General features: G+C 37.1%; 1 protein-coding gene across 8 annotated transcripts in view; it reads left to right on the top strand.

Moving 5' to 3' along the window:
- The window catches only part of FRY (FRY microtubule binding protein), a 223,574-nt gene that overhangs the window by 157,550 nt on the left and 40,662 nt on the right, over nucleotides 1-25,362 (top strand). For all 8 annotated transcript variants that reach the window (XM_085536268.1, XM_085536269.1, XM_085536265.1 and 5 more), the window contains 15 exons: nucleotides 758-912; nucleotides 2,710-2,809; nucleotides 3,138-3,309; nucleotides 4,689-4,945; nucleotides 5,652-5,798; nucleotides 8,298-8,466; nucleotides 9,209-9,299; nucleotides 11,793-11,875; nucleotides 14,861-15,011; nucleotides 15,546-15,649; nucleotides 18,888-19,073; nucleotides 21,523-21,721; nucleotides 22,351-22,472; nucleotides 23,327-23,514; nucleotides 24,430-24,524. In XM_085536268.1, the coding sequence (XP_085392394.1) occupies nucleotides 758-912; nucleotides 2,710-2,809; nucleotides 3,138-3,309; nucleotides 4,689-4,945; nucleotides 5,652-5,798; nucleotides 8,298-8,466; nucleotides 9,209-9,299; nucleotides 11,793-11,875; nucleotides 14,861-15,011; nucleotides 15,546-15,649; nucleotides 18,888-19,073; nucleotides 21,523-21,721; nucleotides 22,351-22,472; nucleotides 23,327-23,514; nucleotides 24,430-24,524 (2,219 nt within the window). The remainder of the gene's footprint in view (nucleotides 1-757; nucleotides 913-2,709; nucleotides 2,810-3,137; nucleotides 3,310-4,688; nucleotides 4,946-5,651; nucleotides 5,799-8,297; nucleotides 8,467-9,208; nucleotides 9,300-11,792; nucleotides 11,876-14,860; nucleotides 15,012-15,545; nucleotides 15,650-18,887; nucleotides 19,074-21,522; nucleotides 21,722-22,350; nucleotides 22,473-23,326; nucleotides 23,515-24,429; nucleotides 24,525-25,362) is intronic.

Below are 25,362 nucleotides of genomic sequence, written 5' to 3'. Positions count from 1 at the left end.
TTTCCTAGACTGGATAAAACAATTTAGTTTCTACTGAGCTAGTCACTGTAGTTCAGGACTGTAACTAAATTGCATTGGCTGTACAGGCAGCTCAGATTTGCATGCGGAGGATCCTACCCAATCTATTAATATTAAATAATGTTGGCCATCTTTACAAGTAGTTAACTGCACTTGTCAGAATATGCATAGTCATTAGGTTATTAGTTCTTCCACTACTGTCTTCTACTTAAGGAGCACAAAGGCATGGGCCAAGACTCAGCTGCAAGATATTTGTAGCTATGGAGATACTTTGATTAAGGTGGTACAGTGTCCATCAGGAGTGTTGATACCACTGATAGCTCATTTGATATAGTTGGATTAAGCAATTGAGTTTTCGTATTCGCAGATTTACAAAAGATACTGTTTGCCTACCTTGCATCTCTGTAAAAAACAATAATAAACATGGAAGCGTGTAATCTCTTGAACTCAGATGAAGTAGGAAATAAACATTTAAAACATCAGTTAATCAATATGCATTGAAGTTGATCAAAAAGATGTATCAAATGTGTCTTAGCTACCCCCAAAATTTTGCTTTTCTATCTTGAAAATAGAGCCACATTTCAACTGCGCTATCTCCAATATAAATTTATGGTACATTTTCTCATTTGTTTTCACTTGAATACTACATTTTGCCCTTATTCTGCTTATATTTCTCTAAAATTTCTAGGTAACATTTTTATTTCACCAATTGTTTTTCGATGTGCATTTGTATTCTCAGGTTCACCAGCTTGGATGTGAAGTTGTAGTCCTGTTGTTGGAATTGAATCCTGATCAAATTAATCTCTTCAACTGGGCTATAGATCGATGTTATACTGGATCATACCAGCTTGCCTCTGGATGCTTCAAAGCAATTGCAACTGTGTGTGGAAGCAGGTATTCATTAATTTCTAATTACATGTACACAATACATTACAGCACATGTATAAAATCAGGTTTGCTATTTCTAAAACAAAATGTCTGGTCATGTGTTGTGTATTTCCGCTCTCTGCTGGTATAAGCAGATTTAATTGATCTCCAGAATGAAAAATAATGTTTTACTGGTAAATCTCTTTCTTGTTGGTTGCTATTCTGGTTTGTCTTGTGTGAAAGACAAAGAAAACAGCAGTTTGAGTGAAGGGAAAAAGGAGAAATGTGCATGGGCAAAATGGACAAAATGACCAAATATATTTTGAAGAGTGGGGAAACTGGCTGCAGTATTCCTGTCAAAATGCCTAAAGTCATGTATAGCCAACTGGCACGCCCTCCTAGACATCCACTGAAGAAGTCTTTTCTGTGAAATTAGCTGCTTATGGAAGAAAGGGTCTAATTATGTGTTTTGGCATAGTGTGCCATGCTGGTTTTGCAGATGCGTTCATTTCACAGTTGTAAGAACTCAGGCAGGATCCCTTCCAGAATGCTGCTGGTCAGACTTCACTGAATTGAAGGTTCAGTTTGTGTTATAAGGAATTGTTAGTCACATAGAATCATAGAATGGCTTGGGTTGGAAGGGTCCTCAAGGATCAAAAATCTCCAACCTCCCTGCCACAGGCAGTGCCACCAACCTCCAGATCTGTCCATGTTGCCCAAGGTCCCATCCAGCTTGGCCTTGAGCACCTCCAGGGGTGGGGCATCGACAGCCTCTCTGGGCAACCTGTTCTAGCAGCTCATCACTATCTGTGTATTAAAGAACTTCCCCCTGACATCCAACCTAAATCTTACTTCCCTCAACTTAAAACCTTAACTTAAAACTGTGCTACCAGTGCCACTGTGTCCTAAAAACTAATCATTCCCACATCTACAGTGAAAAATGAGTGTGATCTGCATAATCTTTGAAGGGAAGGTCTGATTATGAAGTTGAGGATTTTTATTAACACTTGAACCTTGGTATGTTTTTCCTCTGTCATCCATTTTGTCTGCTTAGAGAGAACACTGTTGAAATTGCTTGTAAAATGAGCGTTATCTCATTGTTGATTATTTTTCTGCAAAGAACGAAATGCTCAGTGACTTCCAGTTTATGGTCCTCACATATATTGTGATAATATGCATAGCATGTTTTGGGAGTCACTCCCATCGTGAACAATTATGAAGGTATATTCTGTTAATATATTTACCATTACAATAAATGTTGACTTAGTGGATTTTCATAGAATCACATAGAATCACAAGGTTGGAAAGGACCAACAAGATCATCTAGTCCAACTGAAGCAGTTTTTGTTTTTACTTTTTGGATATGATTTTTATAGAATTCCTAATGCGTGTGAATGTACATATTGGTAATAGTGTCTTTTCTTCAGAGTCTATTTTAACTGCAGCTTGTTTTAATGAGTACTTTATCCTTGAAAATGTCTGTCCTAGCCATCTCCTCTCCTCTTCTAGAAACAGTTTATATTGTAATTTAAGGTGAATTGACAGCTATAGAAACAGGTATTGCATTTTTCTCTGTGGGTACTCAGTGCATTCTTAAGCATTAGTCTAAGGTAATTATAACTAATCCCTTCTTTCTTCCAGTTCACCAGATGGCCCTTTGATCAAACAGCATGTGTTCATAAGAACTCTCTTTCCCATATTCTGGGGATAGAACAGAGAAAAGGAAGATGACATTCCCATTAAGCCATATTACACACTATTCAGAATGAATATGAATTGCATTCCTCACCAACATTCATGTAAATCTACCATTTATTCTTCTAGGAACTATCCTTTTGATATTGTGACGCTTTTAAACTTGGTGCTGTTCAAGGCTTCTGACACCAACAGAGAGATTTATGAAATTTCTATGCAACTTATGCAGGCACGTATCAGCTGCTTTTTTTAGAAAACAACTGAATGTGTGTGTCCTACTGTCTTGTATTTTAATGTGTGTGTGAGCTCCTTAAAAAGCACTGTTCATTTGCTTTATAGCTTTGTTTTGAAAATTTAAAAAAAAAAATAAAAATCATTTTTTCGTGGCTTTAGATATTCCTGGGAATATTTATAGAAAAATTAATGGGAAAAAGATAGGATCTTTCAAATTTAGAGCGTGTGGGTCATTCTGTGACATCTTGAAGTTCTGACATTTTCTGAGTCAATGAATTTTTCTCATTGTGTGTGTTTTGTTGGTTTTTTTTTCTCTTTCACAGATTCTTGAATCAAAGCTTTTTGTTTATTCAAAAAAAGTAGCTGAGCAAAGACCAGGCAGTATTTTGTATGGTACACATGGTCCATTGCCACCTCTTTATAGTGTCTCGCTTGCTCTTCTTTCTCATGAACTAGCAAGGATGTATCCTGAACTAACCCTTCCACTTTTTTCAGGTATCTGTATCTATTTTACTTCATATCTTCCTTGCATTTTTGTAAAAATAGTGGACTACTGAGATACTTCTATCTGTAAATGGCAATTCTGTTTATAGATTTAGCTTGTCCTGGTTTTGATCTGTTTCAGGTGAATTCAAATTTAGCAACGTAACATATATTTCCTAGAGATACTTATATAAGTTACAGAATATTTGAACACCTCAGTTGGGAGTTTTTGTTCCACTTGTGTCACCTTAGTGTAGCTTTGAGATTACAAGAGCCCAAGGTAGGTTAAAGTGACATTCGCAAACTCTAACAGTAATGGATTCTTCTGTTAAGCACAGCGATTCCTGGCCTAGATTTGTTTATGTAGATGATAGTTGTGACGATAGAATGAATTCTTCACTCCATATGCACATGACTTTAACATCAGGAAGACTGCTTGCCAGTGTCCAAGTAACATTTGCCAAATATTCAAATCATTCTGAAGGAGGGATCTTCACCTTTGCCACATCTGCATGTTTTTATTATCATTCTAATTTTATCAGAAATACATTGTGTCAGGGTTTTGGAGAAAAATGTTGAAGAATCAGATATGCAGGAGGAGCATTTAGAATATGCTCCCTCTGAGACCATTCCTAGGAACAACCACATTTTGAGATCCATTTATCTGTTTGAATCCATCTGATGTGGTGCTGTAATTTTTAAATACTGCAATGCACTGTCTGTACATTACACAGTACACAGCCCCCTTTGTATACATCTAGATTCTAGTTTACGTCTTGGAGATTTATTATAGAAAAATCTTATCACAGATTTCCTAGATCTCTCTCCCTTACAGTGCCAGTCCTTTAAACTGTGTATTACACTTCAAACAACATTCAGGATTGCAACCACCTGTGAGTTTTACAGGCCTCCCCATGGGAGATAAGAGTCTTGCAAGATGTTTTTGTAAACTCAATATTATAAGTGCCCTGTAATTTAAACTATAGCTTAGTCAAGTGGATTCTAATGGGACACTGTAATTCTGCAGAGCACTGTTGTATGTTTTCCTGTAATTCCCCCCAAACTCTTGAAATTCTATAATAGCAGCCAGTACCCAAATTATCCTTCTTCCTCTTTGCAGGCATATTTCACTTAATATATGATGTGGCATGATAGCATTGTAACAGGTAGTAACTTTCTGTATCCAAACTATGATAGTCCAAAATGTGTTAGAACTACATTAGTTATTTTAGACAGAAGATTTTACCAATTTCTTGCTATTATTAAATTTATCTTCTTGAAGTTTATGCTTTTGTATGCTTCTGGTTTGCGAGGTTAAAACACATCAGGAATCTGACTTGAGCAGTACATGTAAGCTAACATATTATACTTTTAAACTTACACTCTTTTAGAGGTAAGCCAGCGATTTCCAACAACACATCCAAATGGAAGACAAATTATGCTTACTTATCTGCTACCATGGCTTCATAATATTGAACTTGTAGACAACAGACTGCTCCTCCCTGGTTCAAGCCCTACCACTCCAGAAGATGAACTAAAGGACAAGGATGGGGAAGTTTCAGTCACAAGTGGACTTAAAGGCAATGGATGGGGCTCCCCAGAGGCCACCTCATTGGTTCTTAATAATCTCATGTATATGACAGCAAAGGTAAAACAAATAAATAAATATATAAGCAAGACCTTATAAAGCAATTTCAAAATTATTCGAACCTTAGTTTTTTATGCAAAATATACCTCCTTGCCTCTGATACCAGAAATTTAGTACTGCAATCCATACTGCATAGCAGTTGGCTCAAGATCTCTTCTTTGCCCCATGTTGAGGCCCTGCAACTGAACCAGAACTATTGTTTTGTGTGCCTGAAGTAATATAGGGGCTGTACCACCAGAACAGTTTTTGGTTTTTATTCTGTATCCCAGGCCATGATATTCAGTCATTAATGATATGCTAGTACAAAGTCTCTAGGATATTGTTAGAGGAATCCTATGGAGTGAAAACAGTAATCCTATGGGATGTGATGTTGGTTGTGTTGAGGTCTCACCTTTAACATCCACCAACAGTTCATCAAGCAGGTTATGTCTGAAAATATAGATTTGTTCCAAGGTGAATAACTGCTTTCTTTAGACAAAGCTGCTGTTTTCCAAAGTGGAAATAGAATGCATTTCTTTTAAATAGAATGTATGTTCTCAACTCTGTCAAGTGGTTATTGAAAACACCATTTTGTCATTTGTTCCAGTGTTTTACTGTTGGTATTGCATGAGAAAATGCTCAAAAAATGGCATGCCTTCAGTTTGGAGATCTGCATGTTTATATCCTGTATGCATTTCAAGAAATGTGTTCCTATGATCCTTTACAGTACGGAGATGAAATTCCTGGACCAGAGATGGAAAATGTCTGGAATGCTTTGGCCAACAATGAAAAATGGAGTAACAACCTTAGAATAACACTGCAGTTTCTCATTAGTTTGTGTGGCGTTAGTAGCGATACCATCCTTTTACGTTATGTAAGTTCTTGCACTTTATTTACTATTGGTTACATGAGTTGTAATTAAGAAAACAGCTGTAAGTTTTACTTACTCTTTTATAGCAGAATAAGTCTTCCTGTGGGACATATCAAGAAGAACAGCATACCTAACCTCTATAAGCTCTTTAACATATCACTTTTTGCCTTTGCATGGCAATTATGAGCTATATAATTGTTCCTGCAATGTACAAGTCAAACTGTGCAGGATATTGTTATTATTTAAGTTAAAATAAAATCATGGTGGTTACCTAAGTAAAGCAAAATAGTCCCATTCCTATGTGCCTCTTTGATCAGCAGCTGGAAGAATCGAAATTTAGTAAATTTTCTAGGATGATTTTAATATGCTGTTTCATTAGTCCCCTTCTGATGATTTCTGCGAAATAAATTAGAAATGAATCCTAAAGTGATCAAACTTACCCAAAAAGCCTTGTTCACCATTGCTAAGTTAACATTTTTCTTCAGGTGTTCATGCTGACTGCTAAGCATAATGGAACAAAGGAAATGTGGAAGAACATTAAAAAAATTGAGACACTTCTTATGCATCATAAACATCCTGTTAGTTTCCATTAATTTGGAGGGCCTACTGATCCACATTATCCATTCAGTAGAAGTGTAAAGTATGTGCAAAATCAGTGGTACTCATCTAATCAAGATGAAAGATTGAAAGTGGTGTAGCTGTAAGATTAAGCTCAATGTTTGTATGAGTAGAAGATAAAGGAGTTGATTCCAAATACCTTGAGGGTTTTGAAGATCTTTCCATGAGTTATGAACTTTCATCGTGTCCTTTTTCCAAAAGTACTGCCATCCTACAGCATCAAGCAGTCTACCTCAACCCCTCTTTTTCTCATAGCACCCATCCTTCTTTCTTCAAAGTCTTTCTAAACCCTCTTCTCAGATTTTGCAAAATCTGATAATTTCAACTTCTACAGTGGAACATAAAGTCTGTGCTTGTGAATTGCCCTTTGATTGTAACTCTGTCTAGAGTAGGAAACTACACCAAGCTTATCACATGCATCTGCTCAGTGTTTTGATAATGCCCTGGAGTTTACTGATAAGAAGTTGTACTTAACTCCGCTAACTGTTCAAGACGATACCATAAACATGTATCTCCAATAAGCGTGTAGATAGCGGATACAGTTTTGCAAATAAAGATAATTCAGACATTTTATCAGCACGGTGCCAGCTGACCTGGGCTCAAAAGATCTTGCAGTTGCAAGATTGCCTGTTTACCCAGTTCCCTTCAGAGCCCTCTGCATCCCAAGGCGGTCACCAGCTGCTTCATGCCTTCAGCCATCTGTTCTGCCTATGTGTGCTCAAGCCAAAAGTATTCCTTGACTCCTATTTTTTTAATTATTATTTTTTCAAGCAGCTAAATTCATTGTTTCATCTTTTATACCTGCACCTTCTTTAAGCATTCCTCTCCCAGTACCCTGATATAAACTGCTCAGCAGTTCTTTCTTTTACATGTGTACTGAAAAACTTCTTAGAAAATTGGCAGTTCAGGAAACCCTTCAGCAGAGACTGTTACTGTTGAGTATGTGACCTCTTCTGGTGAGAAAGTAGTTGAATGTGGCACCATGAGCCCAAGTAGAAACAAGCCTCCAATAGGAAATGGACTTGTGTCTGGAAAGTCATTGGGAGAGCATAGAATGCTTCTCCATACAGTTTGTGAACTCCAGCCCTTTATGAGAGAAAATGGTTTTGAAAGTCTCTGTTTTTAGTAGCCATCAGCATTTTCAGCCTAGTTTTATGTAATTCTCTGAGTAGTCTACATTGCTGCTGTGCATACATAAAGTTTGAGACCTTGTTAAATAGCACAAAAGGTGTTTTTACCACAATTTCTGTAAATTATACTCTCAGGTTTTTTAAATCGGGTTGCATGAAGTCTACATACACAGTTGCTCTGCCATTTTCCCATGTCCTATTTAGTTGCAGATACAAATAACTACTGAGAGTCTGACCTATTCTTTATGGCTATGGCTACCTGTTTTTAACATCAGACATATCTGGAAAAGCAGACATGAACTTTTGGGTGGATGTAGCTTTCTAGATGAAAATATTGCTCTATGCAAGACAGTTAGACCGATGTCCATCAGCAATCATATATAATTAAACTGTAAATCCAGGAGCACAATTCAGAGTCAGTACTGATATCTTTAAATGATGGGTACACAGTTAGTTGGTTTTGTGTATATAATTTACAAATTATTTACCTAAGGAGATGTTATGTGGATGGTGACTGAAACCTCTCAGATGATTAGAACACAGATTTGCTCAGCTAGGAAAATGGTCTTGAAATCAAAGCAAGTGGTTGTATTTCTCTATGAACAAGAAGAATGCAGTTGTGTGATTGCATGTCTGGTCAGCAGTAACATTTGCATTCTGGATATTTTCAGTTCTGCAATGTATGATGTGTTTATTTCTTTAGAAATTCACTTTGGACAGAGATTAATACCTGATTTATTTTTTTTTTCTCTAGATAAAAAAGGTTGCAATATATCTATGCCGCAATAATACGATTCAGACAATGGAGGAGCTTCTTTTTGAGCTGCAGCAAACCGACCCGGTGAACCCAATAGTCCAGCACTGTGATAATCCTCCATTTTACCGCTTTGCTGCCAGTAACAAAGCCTCAGCTGCAGCTTCTGGTATGATCTATGTATACTTTTCAGTTGTGTTTTCTACTCTTTCAAGTCTCCAAGTCTTTGAAAGAGGGTGTCATAGTTACTTTTGTACCCATTCAGATGTGTGTGTATATATATAGTACGAGTTTCAAGGCTTTGTTGCAGTTCCTGAATTACAGTTCCTTTTAATTCCTAATGCTGCATACGTTTTGTAAGCATACATTTAATACATGTAAAGCATTCGGTATAGTTCAGAATTCATGTGGAGGGTTCTACTACTGTTACTGGTTTCTCAGAACAGGAAAGCATCACTAGTGCTGTCGCTGGTGTTGAAGGCATCACCAAAGTATCAGCTGAAAACTGAGAAATTCAACCACGTGGCAACTCCATTTTCAAAGGCCTGAGGCTATTTCAATCTGCCATAGTCAAAGCTACGTAATAGACACTCACCCCAAATTCAACCGTGCCAATGTTTTGCCAGGTTCTTGGGAAAATAATTTGGTCAGCTAACAATGAGCATAGTCCAAGGAGCTGAAGAGCATCACTCTGTTAATCTGCCTCTCGAAGCATGTAAACTGCAGATCATTCAGCCATCCGAGCAGATCATATTTTGTAGAGGTGTCAGTGTTCATTCATTTGTGCACTTACTGTATTAGCAGCATAATCACTTTGGCTGTGACTACTGCAGAAGTTAAAGTTATATGCTTTTATTTGCGCATACTGTCCACAGCAATAACGGGTTTGCTTGTTGACATCTCACATACAGGAACCACCTCAAGCAGTAACACTGTTATAGCTGGCCAAGATAGTTTTCCTGACGTAGAAGAGAACAGAATTGTGAAAGAGAGTGATGAAAGGTTTGTGACTTCTTTTTCTCTGAAATGTGTGCATTTCCCTGATCTTAGGGTTAGATTTTGAACAAAGTTTAGTTGGTGTGAAAATTTCTAATGCTTAGAAGGATCCTAAGAGACAGTGTCCTAGTAAAAACCATTCTTAACTGAGGACATGTAAAATAAAGCTGTTTACATAGATCTCACTCCTGACTGTTGTTTAATAAATATGTGGCAATTGAACATCTGTTAAACCTACACTGAAAAAATTGTGCTGTTTGGATCATGTTTTCCTAGGAATTACCTATGAAGGAGAAAGAAATTCAATGAGTCTGTATTAAATGATATATATTGAAGTATTTATTAAAAATCAGGTTAGATCATACCTTTTTATTTCACACACAAAAATTCAGTTTGTAGATTTGTGTTCATGATAGCTCCATTTTTCCAGACGAAGGGTTTTGCAGATGAAAATGATGTAACACATTTTGCTTAGAAACTATACGCTCAGTCTTTTACTACATATAGTACATGCTGTCAAACGATGAAGGAGTAAATGCAAAACATAAAATCATAGAATCACAAGGTTGGAAATGACCTATAAGATCATCTAGTCCAACTGTCCTCCTTTAACATACCCCTAAACTATATCTCCTAGCTCCTTATCATGAAGCCCATCTGATAATCAAGCAGAGGCGTATTTTTTCTCTCACTTAAACACAGTTATTTTTGTAAGAGAACTTTGAATTAATTCTAATGGCATTTATTAATAAGTGTATTAATATTACATTAGCCTGTTGCTCCTGATAGTGACTAGTATCACTTCAGCAGTCCAGTCTACCTTTCAAAGGTTCAGGCTTCATGGTACAGAAACAGTTACATGAGGGAACATTCCTGTCCTTAAGACTGTGCACTGTATGTGTGCATGTTTGTGTTTGTAGAGTTAGATTTAGATCTCTTTTTAGTTGAATTGCAGACAGATTAAATTTCAGAATAAATTTCATTTCCTGTTACTTCAAATCTAACATGTTTTCAGTGTTGCTTATGTGAATTAGAAAAAAGAAGGATTTTGATAGTTAAATCTGTCAGAATCTCTATGATAAAACTCAGATAATAATAATGTGAAATGATTTGTTAGAATTCCTTGCTGTCATTTACATTGTTAAAGATGGCAGTAATGGTAAATGCATCTGTACTTCTCAACTAAACTGTCAGTCTTAGAACGTCCAAGGCGTATTAAATAAAGTTTACAGAAAGTAAAAGATTGTAAACCAACTAATCTCATTAATGTTGGTACTTTTGGAATAACACAAAACATGTGGCTATTTTTATGTTGAAGCAATATAATGTTAAATGAAAGTCTGAAAGGCCTTTGAAGTGCCTCTTTTGTACATACAAGTTCAGAACCGTCTTGGGTTATAGCAGAGATTAACAGGATAATATTGCTGTAGCAGAGATTAACAGGATAACATTGCATTACCTTTAGTTGTTATGTTCAAGTTTTTGACAGATAGTATAATATTATCTCAATGCCTGTCATCTTACATAGTGAATCATGTTTGTAATATCACTCTCTGTGTTAGAGAGTTTCAGAGTGTTTAAAAAATCTGCCCTGCTCTCAAGCTGTTTCTATGGCCTGTATTCTTCATTTGTTTCATATCAGAGTTTCACTCTACGTATTTCTCCAGTTTTTTTCCTTAATTTCATTCTGCTTTTATTTTTTCCCTCATTTTAGACATGCCAGATAAATATATCAGTTTTTGTCAGTTTGTACATATTTGAGAGTACATATTAAAATATAGGAGAACCAGATACTGGAAAGACAGAAAAATTAAGATGACTTATGATGCATTTTTGCACCTCCAAAGAGACTTTATTGTTTCCTAATGAGACAGTCTGATTCTGAAATACTACAATATATGAATGGATAATTAAATGGCCTCAGTATGTGTGCATATCATTAGTAAGAAATTGTATTGAATGTTGAGGAGAGAACCTTCAAGCTTCTTTTGTTTAATAAAGTTCTATTGACACAGTTAATTTCCTACCTTTGCATAAACCATCATATTTTACATCATCACTGTTGCAAGCCCTCAGCAAGGCTCCTCTCACTGCCACTTCAGGCCTGATAATGCTGACAGCATTGGCAGATGAAGGAAGCACCAATAAAAAGTTTGTTTGTTTGGCAGATTTGAGGACAGTTGCAAACAGTTTGTTCTGTCTTTAATATTCCATGACAACTCTGCTTGATATGCTCTTGCAGTTGCTGGATTATCCTATCGAAAGATTATCTGCTTCCATTCTTGTTGCTTTGATAATTATGTGGGCTTGACATTGGACTATTCGGTCAATTATTGGCTTATTTCTTTGAAAATAACATTGTGTTCAAATAGCTGTCTACTCCCTTATAAAAGCAAATAAATACATGAGGAAGTGTTTTCTTTATAAAGTAAGCCATACATACAGCCCAGATGTTTTGTGTCAGTATGTTTTTAATGAAGATTTTTCTTGTATTTGAAGGTTCAGTAACGTAGTCAGAGCACATACTCGACTAGAATCAAGGTACAGTAACAGCTCCGGAGGATCTTACGATGATGACAAAAGTAAGTTCTGTTACTCACTTTGATTAAAGTTCTGTTGTTTGGTGGGAGAGGAAAACATTCTTCTGACAGTGGGAGGCTCTCTGTTTGACTTCTATGTAAACAGCAATGTAGCATCAGCATGAAGAGTGTGTCCCTGTTTTACCTTCATACCTCATTTATTTCCTTTGTTTAACTTAAGTCAAACATACTTAAAGGCAAAACAACTTCACTGAAGGCAGTAACAGAGAATTCTCCTGTCAGTAAAACACTAAACTGTACATAGCAAGGTGAAAAGCATCCCAGAGCATTGCAGCAAGTACTTTGAATTGCTCCCTTACCACCATTTCCCTCCAATTCAAGTACTATTGTATGAGCATGAAGAAAGGATTTAGTAACTTCCAAAACAGAGCCTTACCTTTCTTAGCTGTCTGCAACCAATATTTAACTACAATATGTAAAACTCTGATAGTTGGGAAATGAAATAGAGCTCCTGAGCACAGTTGTTCTTCATTGTGTGTTTCTGTTGAGTAGACTGTAAACAGACCTTTGAGGCTCAGCAGAGATTCCATAGAAAACCAAGACATTCCCATCAACTATTGAATTACGTATTTTCCATTTGAATAATCTGATTTCTGAAGTGAATCATAAAGAAGCCAATCTATAGAGTTCAGTTAGGACCTAACCAAATGTATAAAGGCAAGACTTTCTTATAAACATTCATTTCTGTCATAGTTGAGTCAGGTGAAATAATATAGAGGCCATAATGTGTTTCCTTGATGCTAAGGACACCAGCTAGGGTTGGTACTTTTCTGCAAAACATTGAAACAGGCTGATTTTAACTGTATCAGTAACAATTGTTGATAATTAGGAAGTACAGTATTTACAAAATACTGCATTCTACAGTATTTAAATACACATAAGAAGTGTTCCACGTATTAAACTCATTGGGTTTTACTACATTTATCTGGTTCTCATAATTGTCTTTGAGTGCTGCAGTTATTAAATTTCTTCAGCAGATGTTAATTGGAGTACCAGCACTAATCTGATCTGCATGAGCAACCTCTCAAAACAGAAAATGTTTATATTATCAGAACATTCCTTACAAGTAGCTGTTTTGACAAGGGCTTTCGGTAATGAAATGAATTAAAATGCTGGAATTTTTTGGGGGTCTTTTGGAACTTCTCCTCCAACCACTGCTGAAATGATTGTTCCTGCCTGCACCTGCAGACCTTATAGGAACAGGGGTTCTTTACACAAACATTTTAACACCTAGATGTAAAATGAAATTCTTTTCACTCAGCTACTGAGTTTATAGATCTCTGTATATAAATCTCTGAATAGAAAGTAATTCTTGTATCATTTGTTAAGCTGGAATATAAGGAGTGCAGCCTTCATTAACAAAGTGTGACTTGCTCCATTGGGCAAGCAGTCTGGGCTACAAGGGATTTGGTGGTATGGCCTCCCTCCCCTCCAGTCTACTTGAGCGTACATGCACTGCTGAAGATAGAAATAGGAAACACTTTCCTCCAAGACACGGACTCTCTTGTTCAGGGGAAGATGTTGTGTTAAGGTGCAAAATGCTTCTTTCTTTTTCTCAGTCCATTGCATAAACCCATGAAAAAGTAAGTGAGGAACTACATCTTAGTGTGGATTTTATGAAGTAGTTTTATGTGAAACACTTAATCTGGTGGTTATGAATAGTAACTGTGCAGTACTTTTATGTGAAAAGCATTTGGCAAATATTTTCTGGTTAATCCTCATAAGATGAGTAAGTGCACTTGCTGTACTTTGCTACTTTATCAAGGCACTTTATTCTGCTTTATCTATAAATAATAAATCATCCTCCAGAAGATGAGAGAAACGAGTGGAGGTATAAATCATAAAGAATTAAAAGGTCCCTTGGAAGACGGGGGCTGAAGAATGGGAATAATAAAGTACCAATTGCAGGAGTAGGTTCTGTATTGAAGAGCTGCTGAAGAGCTGGAAAGCTGGTGATATTTTGTCAAAACCACTAAGTGGTGTTTAATAGAAAATCTGGCTGTGGTACTTCTCGAGGCAACAAAACAGTGTGTCCTGTGGCAAAGCCAACAAAGGTACATGCTGTAAAATTAAAAGTCTGGGGAGAGTGGTGAGAGTTTCAAAGCTACCTGAAATGAAGTGTAACAACAACACAACCAAGCAAAAAATAATATTTTCACTGTAAATTCATAAGGGACAATGGTTAAGTATTTCTCAAGAGAATGCTTTCCATGGTGTTGTACTGCAGACTGCCAGACCTGAGAATTAAAAACTGACTAATGGGAAAGTCGAGAAGAGTGAGAGGGAATAAAATTCAAGATAGATGAGCACAGCTGTGCGCAGCTGAGAAAAGACAGAGAGTGGTGGAAACAACTTACTGGACTATCATTGCAATAAGCAGGTGGAAAAAAAATCCTATTGTTTATTAAAGTACGGCAGCTACTGAAGCAAAATTAAACATGTATTTCAGAAATTCAGTAATTCAACCCTACTGAGGATGATTTTTATATTCCTTGTATCTCTTTCCTAATCTGGGACGCTTTATTTCTGCCTTTGTATCATCACTCAGCAGGGTGCTGCTGGTGGGGAGTTGCAGGAATGTGTCGCTGGCACGCAGCTCCTTGCAGCAGATGGCTTCCGACAACATCTTCCTTGGCTGAACTTTCCTCTCATTTTTGAAGGGAAAGTCTGTTACTTGTTGGTTTGTGATCTGGATCCAAAGCTACTAAGTGACAGCAGGGATTCAGCTGCAGCATGTACAATTCAGTACTGTCTGCCTGGAATGTGCTTAATTTCCAGCAGCGTGAAAGAGGGATTAAAAATGCATCACTTGTTATTGAACACTGGAATTTGCAAACCTAATGTCATCTTATCACATTATTCCAAACAGCTGAACGGATGCGTTAGTGTAAACTCTTTTATTATTTCTTCAGGATTATTGACTGGACTTGTTTTTTCTGAACCCTGTTGTAATACTTTTCTATGCAGATGACCCTGTTTCTCCATATACGAGCTGGCTACTGAATATTGTTGAAACTAAACAACCACATCCCCTGCCTATGCCGTACAATGGAGGATGTTGGGCACCACTTGTAGACTACCTCCCAGAAACTATCACACCCCGAGGACCCCTTCATAGGTGAGCATTTTCTCATTCGCCAACACCACTTAGAACATCTAAAAAACGAATCTTTAATTTCTGCTGAGTTCCTGCACTTTGATGTTAAAATACAGTAAAGGCTGTACCAGCCAGATTGGTACCAGAAAGTCTATTTACAGTACAGGACATCGCTCTAAGAGTCAAACTGAAGCAACTGAAGCCAAAAAAGAGAAAAGGGAAATTTGTCTTTCCTGATCCTGTTTGGCTGTTATTCACAGCACCTTTTTCTCCTTGATCTGTTGTTCTAACTGGGCCATGTGTATTATGAAATTCCTCTTTTACATCATTTATATTAACACTAACTGATCTTTTTAGTAATGGATACTTACTTGCTTAATACTGTAACTAAGTTACTTCAACATGAATCATATTGAGAAATACCGCACATTTGGAAGTGTGTAGTACTGCATGTTACAATGTTGAGATTTAATTTCTTCTGAAATAATAGTTGTCACATCAATTTTTTTCCCATCTCCAAGAAGTCCCAAACTGATCCAGTGATTTAATTTCCAGGTGCAATATTGCTGTCATCTTCATGACTGAGATGGTAGTGGACCACAGCGTAAGAGAAGACTGGGCCCTTCACCTCCCTCTATTACTACATGCTCTCTTTTTAGGTAAGACCAGCTGAATGAAAAAAGAAAAAAGCTGTGGAGTTGTGGAATTTTTTTTTACTATTTCCTAAAAAAAAATATTTTAAAAACTTGAAAGACAGATAGAAGTTTGAAGATGATCAACTCCCTAAAACATCTGTAGTAAACGTAGAACACACCTAGGAGAAAGGCACATGAAACTCAGGCTTTGTGTATTTTTATTTGTCATGGGCAGCTGGCCCGTCTGTACACGCCTAAGACGTGGATAACAGACGTAAGTGCCATCTCTTGTCTTTGCAAAAGTATTATGTAAGAAAACCGAGATGAATGCATTGCAGAGACAGTGAAGGTAGGACATGGATGACAGGAAAGCAAGCTTCATTAATTCAACTACTAACGGAATACTTTATTATGTTTCCTGTTACTTACCTGAGCTTAGAGGCACTCCTTTTCTCTCACTGCTGCGTCTATTCCTGACCATAACCCAATTAAACTAGAGAGTGATGCATTCCTTATCCTACCACTTAATATTATGAAAACTTCATGGCCTATTTTTGTAGCTCACAGGAGCATTTAGTGTTACAAAGCCTACTGCTTTTCACCAATCAACACAGCTGGAGATTTATAAAATAAATCTGGAGACTGGAGTCCACTTTTCATTTCTTCACCATAATTACCACCGAGCTTGCTCACAGGCAACGTGTGGGAGGGGTCTGCTGTCCATCAGGTGATAAAAATTAAGCTGGGAGTTTAGAGCACAGTGGTAGAATATGTGTGATATACTTTAGTATACAGCTGAAGAAGATACTTCATTCTCCTTTTCTGTTACTCTGTTATCAACTGTTTTATTGGATTTTTTTTGTGAGTTTTTTTGTGCTTTTTTTTTTTTTTAAATGCGTCAAATTCATCAAATACTCAATTATTGTGTATTTTTACAATGGTTTCAGAACATATTTCAGTAAACACAGTAAGAACAGCTTGGAGCATGCTGGAAGGGACTTCCCAGGTCATTCTCATTGAGACTTTGCTCATGTATTCCTCACATAAAAGTTCAATTCCATCTTTTGGCTGCTCATAACATTTTTTTTTTCTTTTTATGTTGGTGTCAACCTTTCAAGTATAAGAGGAAGCTGAATAAGAAATGTACAAGTGTGTGAATCAAATGAATAACCATTAAATGATGAAACAACCTCTTTAGTATGGTTTGAAACAAGTTTCTGTAACTAGTATTTGGAGTTAGAAGTTCTCAGAAGAAAAAAAATAGAACAGAAATAGAATGCATCAGGGTGGTTACTTCAGTTAAGAGAGCTGCAAGGAGACATCAGGGAATATGTGCAGAAACATGGTTAGAATATTAGTAATTTGTTGTTGAAATGTCATTACTGTTTATTTCATGCAGTAATGTTTCAACACTGCAGTATTTGCTGAGAAACAAGCAGACATTTTGAATACCTTTTGAGACAGTCCCTTGGCTGAGAGGTCTCAATTCTTAAATGTGAATTTGCAGTCAAATGTGAAAGCAAAGCAGTGGCTAAAATGACATCATAGCCTCCAGGCTTCAAATTCAGTTTCTCAAGAGCTGTTATAAAGAAAAATTTTTGTAGTTTTTAGTTGAGCTCTGTTATGACGGTATAATGAAGCGATGCTAAATGTGTTAGCCACAGATATGAATATGATTTGAAAATGGAGTGTTTCTGTCCTGTTGGAATGTGAGTGGGCAGGTGCAGCTGACTGAAAAGAATCCTGAAAATAGTATGGTGGTTAGCTGGAGAGCCTTTGTCCTTCCGTGTATCAGGAAGATTGGGGCAATACTGTAGTGAAATAATTCTATGATGGATGTGTTTAATATGCTACTGGGTGGTATGTAGTACTAGCAGTGAAGGCTGACTGCTGGTGTGAACCTGTCTATGTCAGGAGTGTGTGACAAGCACTGCTGTTCAACTCTTCTGCAACCAGTGTGAAATTAGATGAGCCAGCAAGGCTACTTTACCATGGAAACATGTCCAAGCCGCAGAGTTGTACCCTCTCAGACACTCCTCCAAATTAGAGAATGGCCTGGCACCACAGAAGGACAAAGAACTTCTCATTTCGTATGTGTCAATATTTGTATGTAATTTTAGAGGTTAAGTGTTCTTCAGTCACAACTATTGCCAAATACAAAAGTTATCTCCAACCAAGATAACTTGTACTCTTTTCACGCCTGAAAGTGTATGTTAAATCATTACCTCCTGGCAGATGGAAGGAAATGGAGAAAGGAGAAGCAGAGACATAAAGAAGCTGAAAAAGTAATGGAAAGGTTAGCAGTGCTTCTTTTGGAGGAGGCTATGGGCAGATGGGTGAGGCAGAATCACAGGATCTCCAAAGAGATGATAAGAGGAGCTGAACGCACATGAATCAGAGTATGGCAATATGAGCAGCTGCATTTTTTCAGGCCAAACAAGAACCAACAAGAAGACACTTGACTTGAAAGGCTTGTTGGCTGCTGCCACTCTGAGTGAAGAAGCTGCTTTTTAAAGAGAAGTATGTCATATGAAGAGTAGGAGAAGAAAAAAACTCAAATATTCAGCACTAAAGTGCAAGAAAGTTTTTATAAATACCATGTAAGATACTGAAAAAGAATTGAAAAAATGTTTATTACCATGCAGCGTGGCTAATTTTATGAAAACCTGCTTCCTTTATGTTGGTGATGTATGATTTATTCCGGTTGTGTTAAAATCTGGGAGCATGCAAACAACAACAGTGCTGAGAAGATCAGGGTCTTTCAATACTACACCTTCATTTTCAGTTCTGCACCCTGAAGTGATGATTTATTTCCCATTCTGTCTTGCTAGTAAGTGGAATTCTTTTTCAGGGAGTTTTGACTGTCAGTTCCTTTCCTATAAACCAGCATTTACCTCTTACAGTTTTAAAACTGACCTCTGTGCAGGGAAGCAAGTTACTCTGATATAGCAAGGTAGATATGACCACCATCAGAAAGCTCTCCTCTTTGGAGGTTTTCCGGCAATAGCGAGTTAATGCTGCATCGAGACATAATGTATAAAGATATACTGCAATGCATTATTTTGTATCTTCTGAGTGGAATCTCTGTCTGGCATATACGCAGACCTCTGAAGTAAAAACAGAAGTAGCTGTGTCCGGAAATACTGCATCTTGTTTGTTTGCACGGTTACCATGAACTGCCTTGGAATTTTTGCTATTTCTGGAATGTGAACTTGTTTATTATTGCTTCATATTCAGTGATTGCTGTGACCTTTCCTTCTAGGTCTTGACCATTACCGCCCTGAGGTCTTTGAACACAGTAAGAAATTACTGCTTCACCTTCTGATTGCATTGTCTTGCAATAGCAACTATCAAGCTATCGCATCAGTGCTTCTTCAGACCAGAGAGATGAATGAGACCAAGACTCTGACAGTACAGCCAGCATACCTACCTGAATATCTTTATACAGGTAACAAAGATCAAAGAGGAGAGAAAGAACACTGCATTGTACTGAGAGTTTTCTGATAGTACAATATAAAGCCTGATTTCCTAAAATGTAACTGTTTTGATAAATCTAAGTAGTAAAGTAGCAAATCCAAAAAGTTTCAACTAGTATTAATTCCATGTGAACCGCACCCAGATTATTATTAAATAACTTCTCATGATAGTGAGAAAGCTGTCTACATAAAGCAAAATATATAGTGTAGAGTTCTAAACATAAATATGGCTAATGAATTCCTAATTTTCCCTTCATGGAGCCAGGAATGCTTTATATAAGGGCAATCAGTCCTCAATCTTAAAGAAAAGGGAAAAAAACAAAGAAGAAATGTTTCCAGTGCAGGAAAAACAGCTGGAATATGCAGCTCAGATTTTCCATTCTTAAGATAAATCTGACATGCTATAAACCCTCCCTTATGCCACTGGTGCACTTCATTTCTGTCCTGAAATCTGTTTCTGCTTTACTAGACTTACTTCATATCTCTCTGAAATTGATGTCCTATTAACTTTTAGCAGTTTACCTGCATTTAAGGGATTGCTTGGGAGCAGTTTGTTGAAAGCAGGAAGCTTACTGCTGTCATTTAATATGACAGTATATTTAATATGACATTTATTTGTGTTGCATAGTGTTGAGGTTTGAAAGAGTCACAGAACCAGAGCAGAGTTATGGAGGTGGGATTCATTATCTGGGAGATGGTGAAGAACATTACGATACATTGAGAAGTGGAAAGTTCAGATCAGTGGTGTTTCTGTGGTTCTTTGGGAATTTAGCCAAAAGTAGTAAATACCTTCAGTTTATAAAGAATATTGAGCACTGATTATTCTTTTGGATGGGCTACAAAGGATTGGCTTTCAGATAATGAGGCCAGGGAAGTCAGTATACACATTCTAGTTTACTCCATTAGTTTGGCCTTTTTGGCCTTTTCAGTCTGAATAAATTCTATGCAAAATTAGCTCACATATGAACTTCCCAAATGACTTATGTATATCTCTTTTCCAATACATGCCTGTGCATTTTTAAGTACAGAATATAATTCTTACATTAAGGTGTTACTGCTTTTCTGCCAAAATGAAACGCTATTTTCATTCCTATCTCTGAAAAACATGGTTAGTCCTCTGTGTCTTGGCCTCTTGTGTCACAAAAGGTTTTCAACACTTTGTGTTTGGATTCTTTTTGATCAGCTAATATAAAGATCCAAAATGTGGATAAATAGCCACAGCAAAGAATCCTAAATTAGAATGTTTCATCTGAGGTTCATTCCACTTAGTGTCAGACAACTAAATTAAGAGACTGAGTGAGCAACAAATGGCAGCAGAGGGACAGTCTGACAGAATGACATCTGACATGGAAGTGCATAAGAAACAAAGACGTGTGACTGAATTCTTCCATGAAGAAAAGAAAAAGACACCCACTGACATTCATTGATGCTTGCTGAATGTTTATGGAGACCAAACAGTGGATGTGAGCACAATGAGGTGGTGGGTGGTGCATTCCAGACATCCATGCAGATTTTTACAAGGTTTGCAAGCAGTCTCTTGTTCATCGCTGGTGAAAATGCATAGCTAACAGTGGTGACTGTGTTGAAAAATAATGTTTTGTAGTTTAGAATTTGCTTTATAAATAGGGTTATTGTGCTCCTTCTATCTCTCATAGTTTCCTTAGGAATAAATAAGAACCATGACTTCTGGAGTGACCTATGTATACTGTCAGTACAGAGGACCTTCCTGCTCCCTGTCTTCTCACAAAGCCAGTTTTTCTTATGCAGTACATACAGCATAAGATGACTAGCAATCTAACCTTAAGAAAATAGGTCTTAGTTTCTGATTCCAGCTCTGAAGTTGTGTGGAAGTTTTCTATCTAGGAGACTGAAAACTTGCCACTTATTTAACTTATTCACTTGAAAACTTACTTGTTTAACCTTAATGCTGAAAATATTCAATATGAATAGTCCAGTCTTTACATGTAGTCAAACATTGTATCTTCATTTCTATTATATATGTAACATTGGGACATTATAATTTTCCTGAGAAGTCCATCCTACAGAGTGCTTTACAGTGTCCAGCTAGTCCAGGGAAATGAGCTGAATTTTTCATGTACTTAGCTAACTTCAAAATTATTTTTACAAAAAGGCTCCAAATGTAAATGCCAGGAAACATTTGTTTGTTGAGTACTGTAGTCCTTGAGCAGTAAAAGAAAAAACTATCTTGACTTTGATATTCTTCATTTTGCAGTGGATTCTGCACAGTTAAAACACTGCCATGTTCACTCTCGTCGTTATTTGAGGGCTGTTATGTTCTGCAGGTTTCTCCCGTGTTTCCCCGCAGAAGCTCTGAAGAGAGCTGCTTGGTGTGGATGTGTTCATCTGTAGCACTGGCCCAACAGTGCATTCCATCTTTATCTCCTCCCTTTCTGCTGGCAGGTGGATTTGACTTTCTGCGGGAACACCAGTCCTCTCCGGTGCCAGACTCCGGCTTGAGTTCCAGCTCCACCTCCTCCAGTATCAGTCTGGGAGGCAGCAGTGGAAATCTCCCCCAGATTACACAAGAGGTTGAGGACATGGACACTGCTGCTGAAACAGATGAGAAAGCAAACAAATTAATCGAGTTTCTGACTACCAGGTAGTGGAGATAAGCAGAAGTTACATTTGTACTCAAAATGCATCTTTTTATGTCTTCTCTACAATTGTCTGTAGCAATTTAAAGGATTCAAAGGAAAATGACTGAGCTTGTATAGTAATTACAGATTCCTGTTCCTCTTTTATTGATACCTGAAGTAGTAGGTAGGTACTTAAAAGCATGACGATGTCAGGAACGTGATAAAAAAGTCTTGCCTGACAGGAATAAAATGTTTAATTGACTGATACTGTTATGTTCAACAGTGAACTAATGGAAAAAGACAAGTAGACAGGAGGTACACAAGGCATAGTGAAAGGCCATGGTGAAACTAATACTAACTGCTGACTGCAGCTGGCACATCCCAGGCACGATAGCAAATTGAGAAACAGGGATTTGTTTATGCTGCTGTCTAAATGGTTTGGCATATACCTTAAATGAGAGGTTTTGTATAATATAGCGCAAGTATAGTTATTTACTTGTATCTTGTTCATACCCATCTTGTTCAGTTGCATAGTTTCCAGATTGTGGCCCAGGAAATATCTGATTGAATTTACAGTTTTTGTATTTTAACTGGTTACATTTATTTCAGATGACTCAAAACAATTTTGCACATTGTTATGTATTTCTTTAAGGGCTTTTGGTCCACTGTGGTGCCATGAAGATATCACACCTAAAAATCAGAACACCAAGAGTGCCGAACAGCTTACTAATTTTCTGCGTCACGTTGTATCTGTATTTAAAGATTCCAAGTCAGGTAGAAATACTTTTTTGCTTTCATATCTAAAAGAACATCCTCTCAGGATCATGCAGAGTGTTTATCTACTGTGATTTAGTAGATCTGCTTGCGCCAAAGCACAATATATTGTATGTCTAAAAAACACTGAATGACGTATGAAAGAATTACTTTGAATTCCTTCAGAACTACTGGTAGAAAGCCATTCGGATGATTCATTTACCAAATAAAAGCTCCTATATGTCCTTTTAGTGAAATAGACTGCAGTTACTAAGTAAATGTCCTGTAATAATTTGTTCTAGCCAGTATATTTTAGTTTTCATTTATCATGCTTTTGGAGCATAGGAAATGTACCGAACATAATTTGAATACCAACACAGTCACTAATTAAATATCTTCCAATATCAAAGCAGAATTCAAAGTTGGTATTTGTATTTTTATTTATATTAATGTTTAAAGATCTTATCCAAAGCTAATGAGGCTCATAGAAAGACTTCTAATTCAGCTTGGCTTTCAGTCTGGGAATGTTTTTATTGCTGCTGCTAAGAATGGCATGTGGCTTCAAAGTTTGTCTAAGAATTGTAAAAAAAGCTCAAAATCAGATGAAAAATGCAATTTATTTTTTTTTTCTGAGCAAAACACTTCCAGACTGAGAATTTTGGATTTGCGAAGTTTATTTTCTTACATTCTATGTGGAAGAAATGTAAAAGTGGAAAAACTTCCCCAAACAGTATATTTCTGCATCCCTGTTTCTTAGGGGCTCTTTAGGGTGCACTAGAATGTATGTCCTCCCCAGTGTTAGTTCAGCCTGTGTATGATCCACAGCAAAGTCTGCGAAAAATTCAAGAAAACTGATCTACTGCTCTTTTGCTTAGGTTTTCATTTGGAGCAGCATCTAAGTGAGGTTGCTTTACAAACAGCTCTTTCAAGCTCTTCAAGACACTACGCAGGTCGCTCTTTCCAGATATTCAGGGCCCTAAAACAGCCCCTTTCTGCACACGCATTGTCTGACCTTCTGTCAAGATTGGTGGAAGTTATTGGAGAGCATGGAGATGAGATTCAGGTACATGTATACATAATTCTTCATAGCACCATTGATTTGAAGGTACATTTAATTTTAAAATACAGTCTTAATAAGGTGTGTGGGAGTCAAGTGATGCAAGCTACACGGTGTGGCCTTAAAAAAGGGTTCCTCTGAATTTACTGAAATTAAATATACTCAAAGCCCACTTTAGGCTGTTACAGTCTTGTGAAGCACCTAGAAGACAGTAAATGTCACTGAAAAAATTTCATGATGGCCATTTTTCTCTTTTCACATCATTAAGTTGTGCTCAAGAAGCCAATCATCCCATCTACTAATGAAATCCCACAGCATGGAATAGCCACCGCCTCATTCCTCAGATGTTTAAATCTTATTGAATAAAGAAATCCACAGCATCCATAACAACACTAAACTTACACTGACCTAACTTGATCCAGTCTTCCCTCAGTGAACCGAGATGTTCACTCAGTTTAGCTAAATAGACTTTTCTCTCCTGCAGTCTTACAGGCAGAGCCTATTTGTTAAGAGATTCATGACTTACACAAAGAGAACTGCTAGCTCTTAATAGGAAATAGCCTGACGTTACTTCCATATTTTACGTAGGTAATAAAACTGCCACCAGATGACACTAGTATTCTGTCACAGTGGCTTGCATGGAATTTAAACCAGTGACCTGCAAAGTCAGAGGTTCAGTATGCCATTACTGGTCCCCTGATGAGATATGTGCTTTTCTTGCATGCCTTCATAGATCAGTCAGAGGCAGAAAATAAAACACGCTTCTAGTGACATTTTAATGTTCAGGATAATGGCGCTGGTGTGAATGTTGTTCTATTTTCAGGAGAAATTATTTTTAATGGGTAACTTTATTTTATGAACTAAATATTATTGAATATTCATGATTTTCGTGTTGAAATGACTAATCTCATGCATTGATAGGGGTATGTAATGGAAGCACTACTTACTTTGGAAGCTGCGGTGGATAATCTGTCTGATTGTTTGAAGAACAGCGATCTTTTGACAGTGTTATCTCGGTAAGAGCCTGCTTCAACTAAGCATGTCTTTCTTTTTCAGTGACTCATGATAGAAAGTGTGTGGTTCTGTAACCTGACAGCATAAAATGATTTTTGATACGATTGGGTCCATTTTCAGCCTTCACAGTCACTTGACTAAGAGCATATCACAGCCAGACTTTGCAATAGCTGAAATACTGCTGATAGAACTAATGGAACTCTCCAGTGCATTGTAAATTCTGTCATGTTGCCTCTAGGCTATAATTTATTTAAATATCCTAGAAAAATATTATCTTTTTTGCACTTTGTGTTTTTGTACCATATACTTTAAAACATATCTATAAAAAAAAGTTGTGGTTTAGAATATTGGTTTCATAGATCATGTTATTCTCAGTTTTTTTTCCATACTGATTTAGCTAACGGCTTAGACCATCTTTCTGAGACTGATGGCCTTGAAGCAGACAACTGTGCATTAAGGGAAAATTCAGGTTATTTCTGTAACACAGCTATTAGCAGTACTGAGGGAAAACTAATGTCTGTTGTGCTCTTTTTAGCAAGAACAGAATTGGGAACATGTTTAGGAAAGTTAGCATTAAGTTACCCAGCTTTACCTACAAGATAAAAAACACAGGGACTATCATTCAGATTGGATATTAGGAAAAAATTATCCTCAGGTAAAGTGGTAAAGCATTGGAGCAGTCTAGCCAGGGAGGTGGTGGAGTCAGCATCCCTGGAGGTGTGTAGGAAACATGGAGGTGTGGCACTGAGGATTCTAGATTAGGGGCATGGTGGGGATGGGCTGTTGGTTGGGACAGGTGATCGTAGAGCTCCTTCCAACCCTGATGATTCTTTGATTCTA

The sequence above is a fragment of the Coturnix japonica genome, chromosome 1 (assembly GCF_054131305.1).
Source record: "Coturnix japonica strain WE chromosome 1, WE-NBRP24, whole genome shotgun sequence".
Lineage (NCBI taxonomy): Eukaryota > Metazoa > Chordata > Aves > Galliformes > Phasianidae > Coturnix > Coturnix japonica.
Note: the sequence above shows the minus strand (reverse complement) of the source record. Positions and strands in the feature narration are given on the sequence as shown.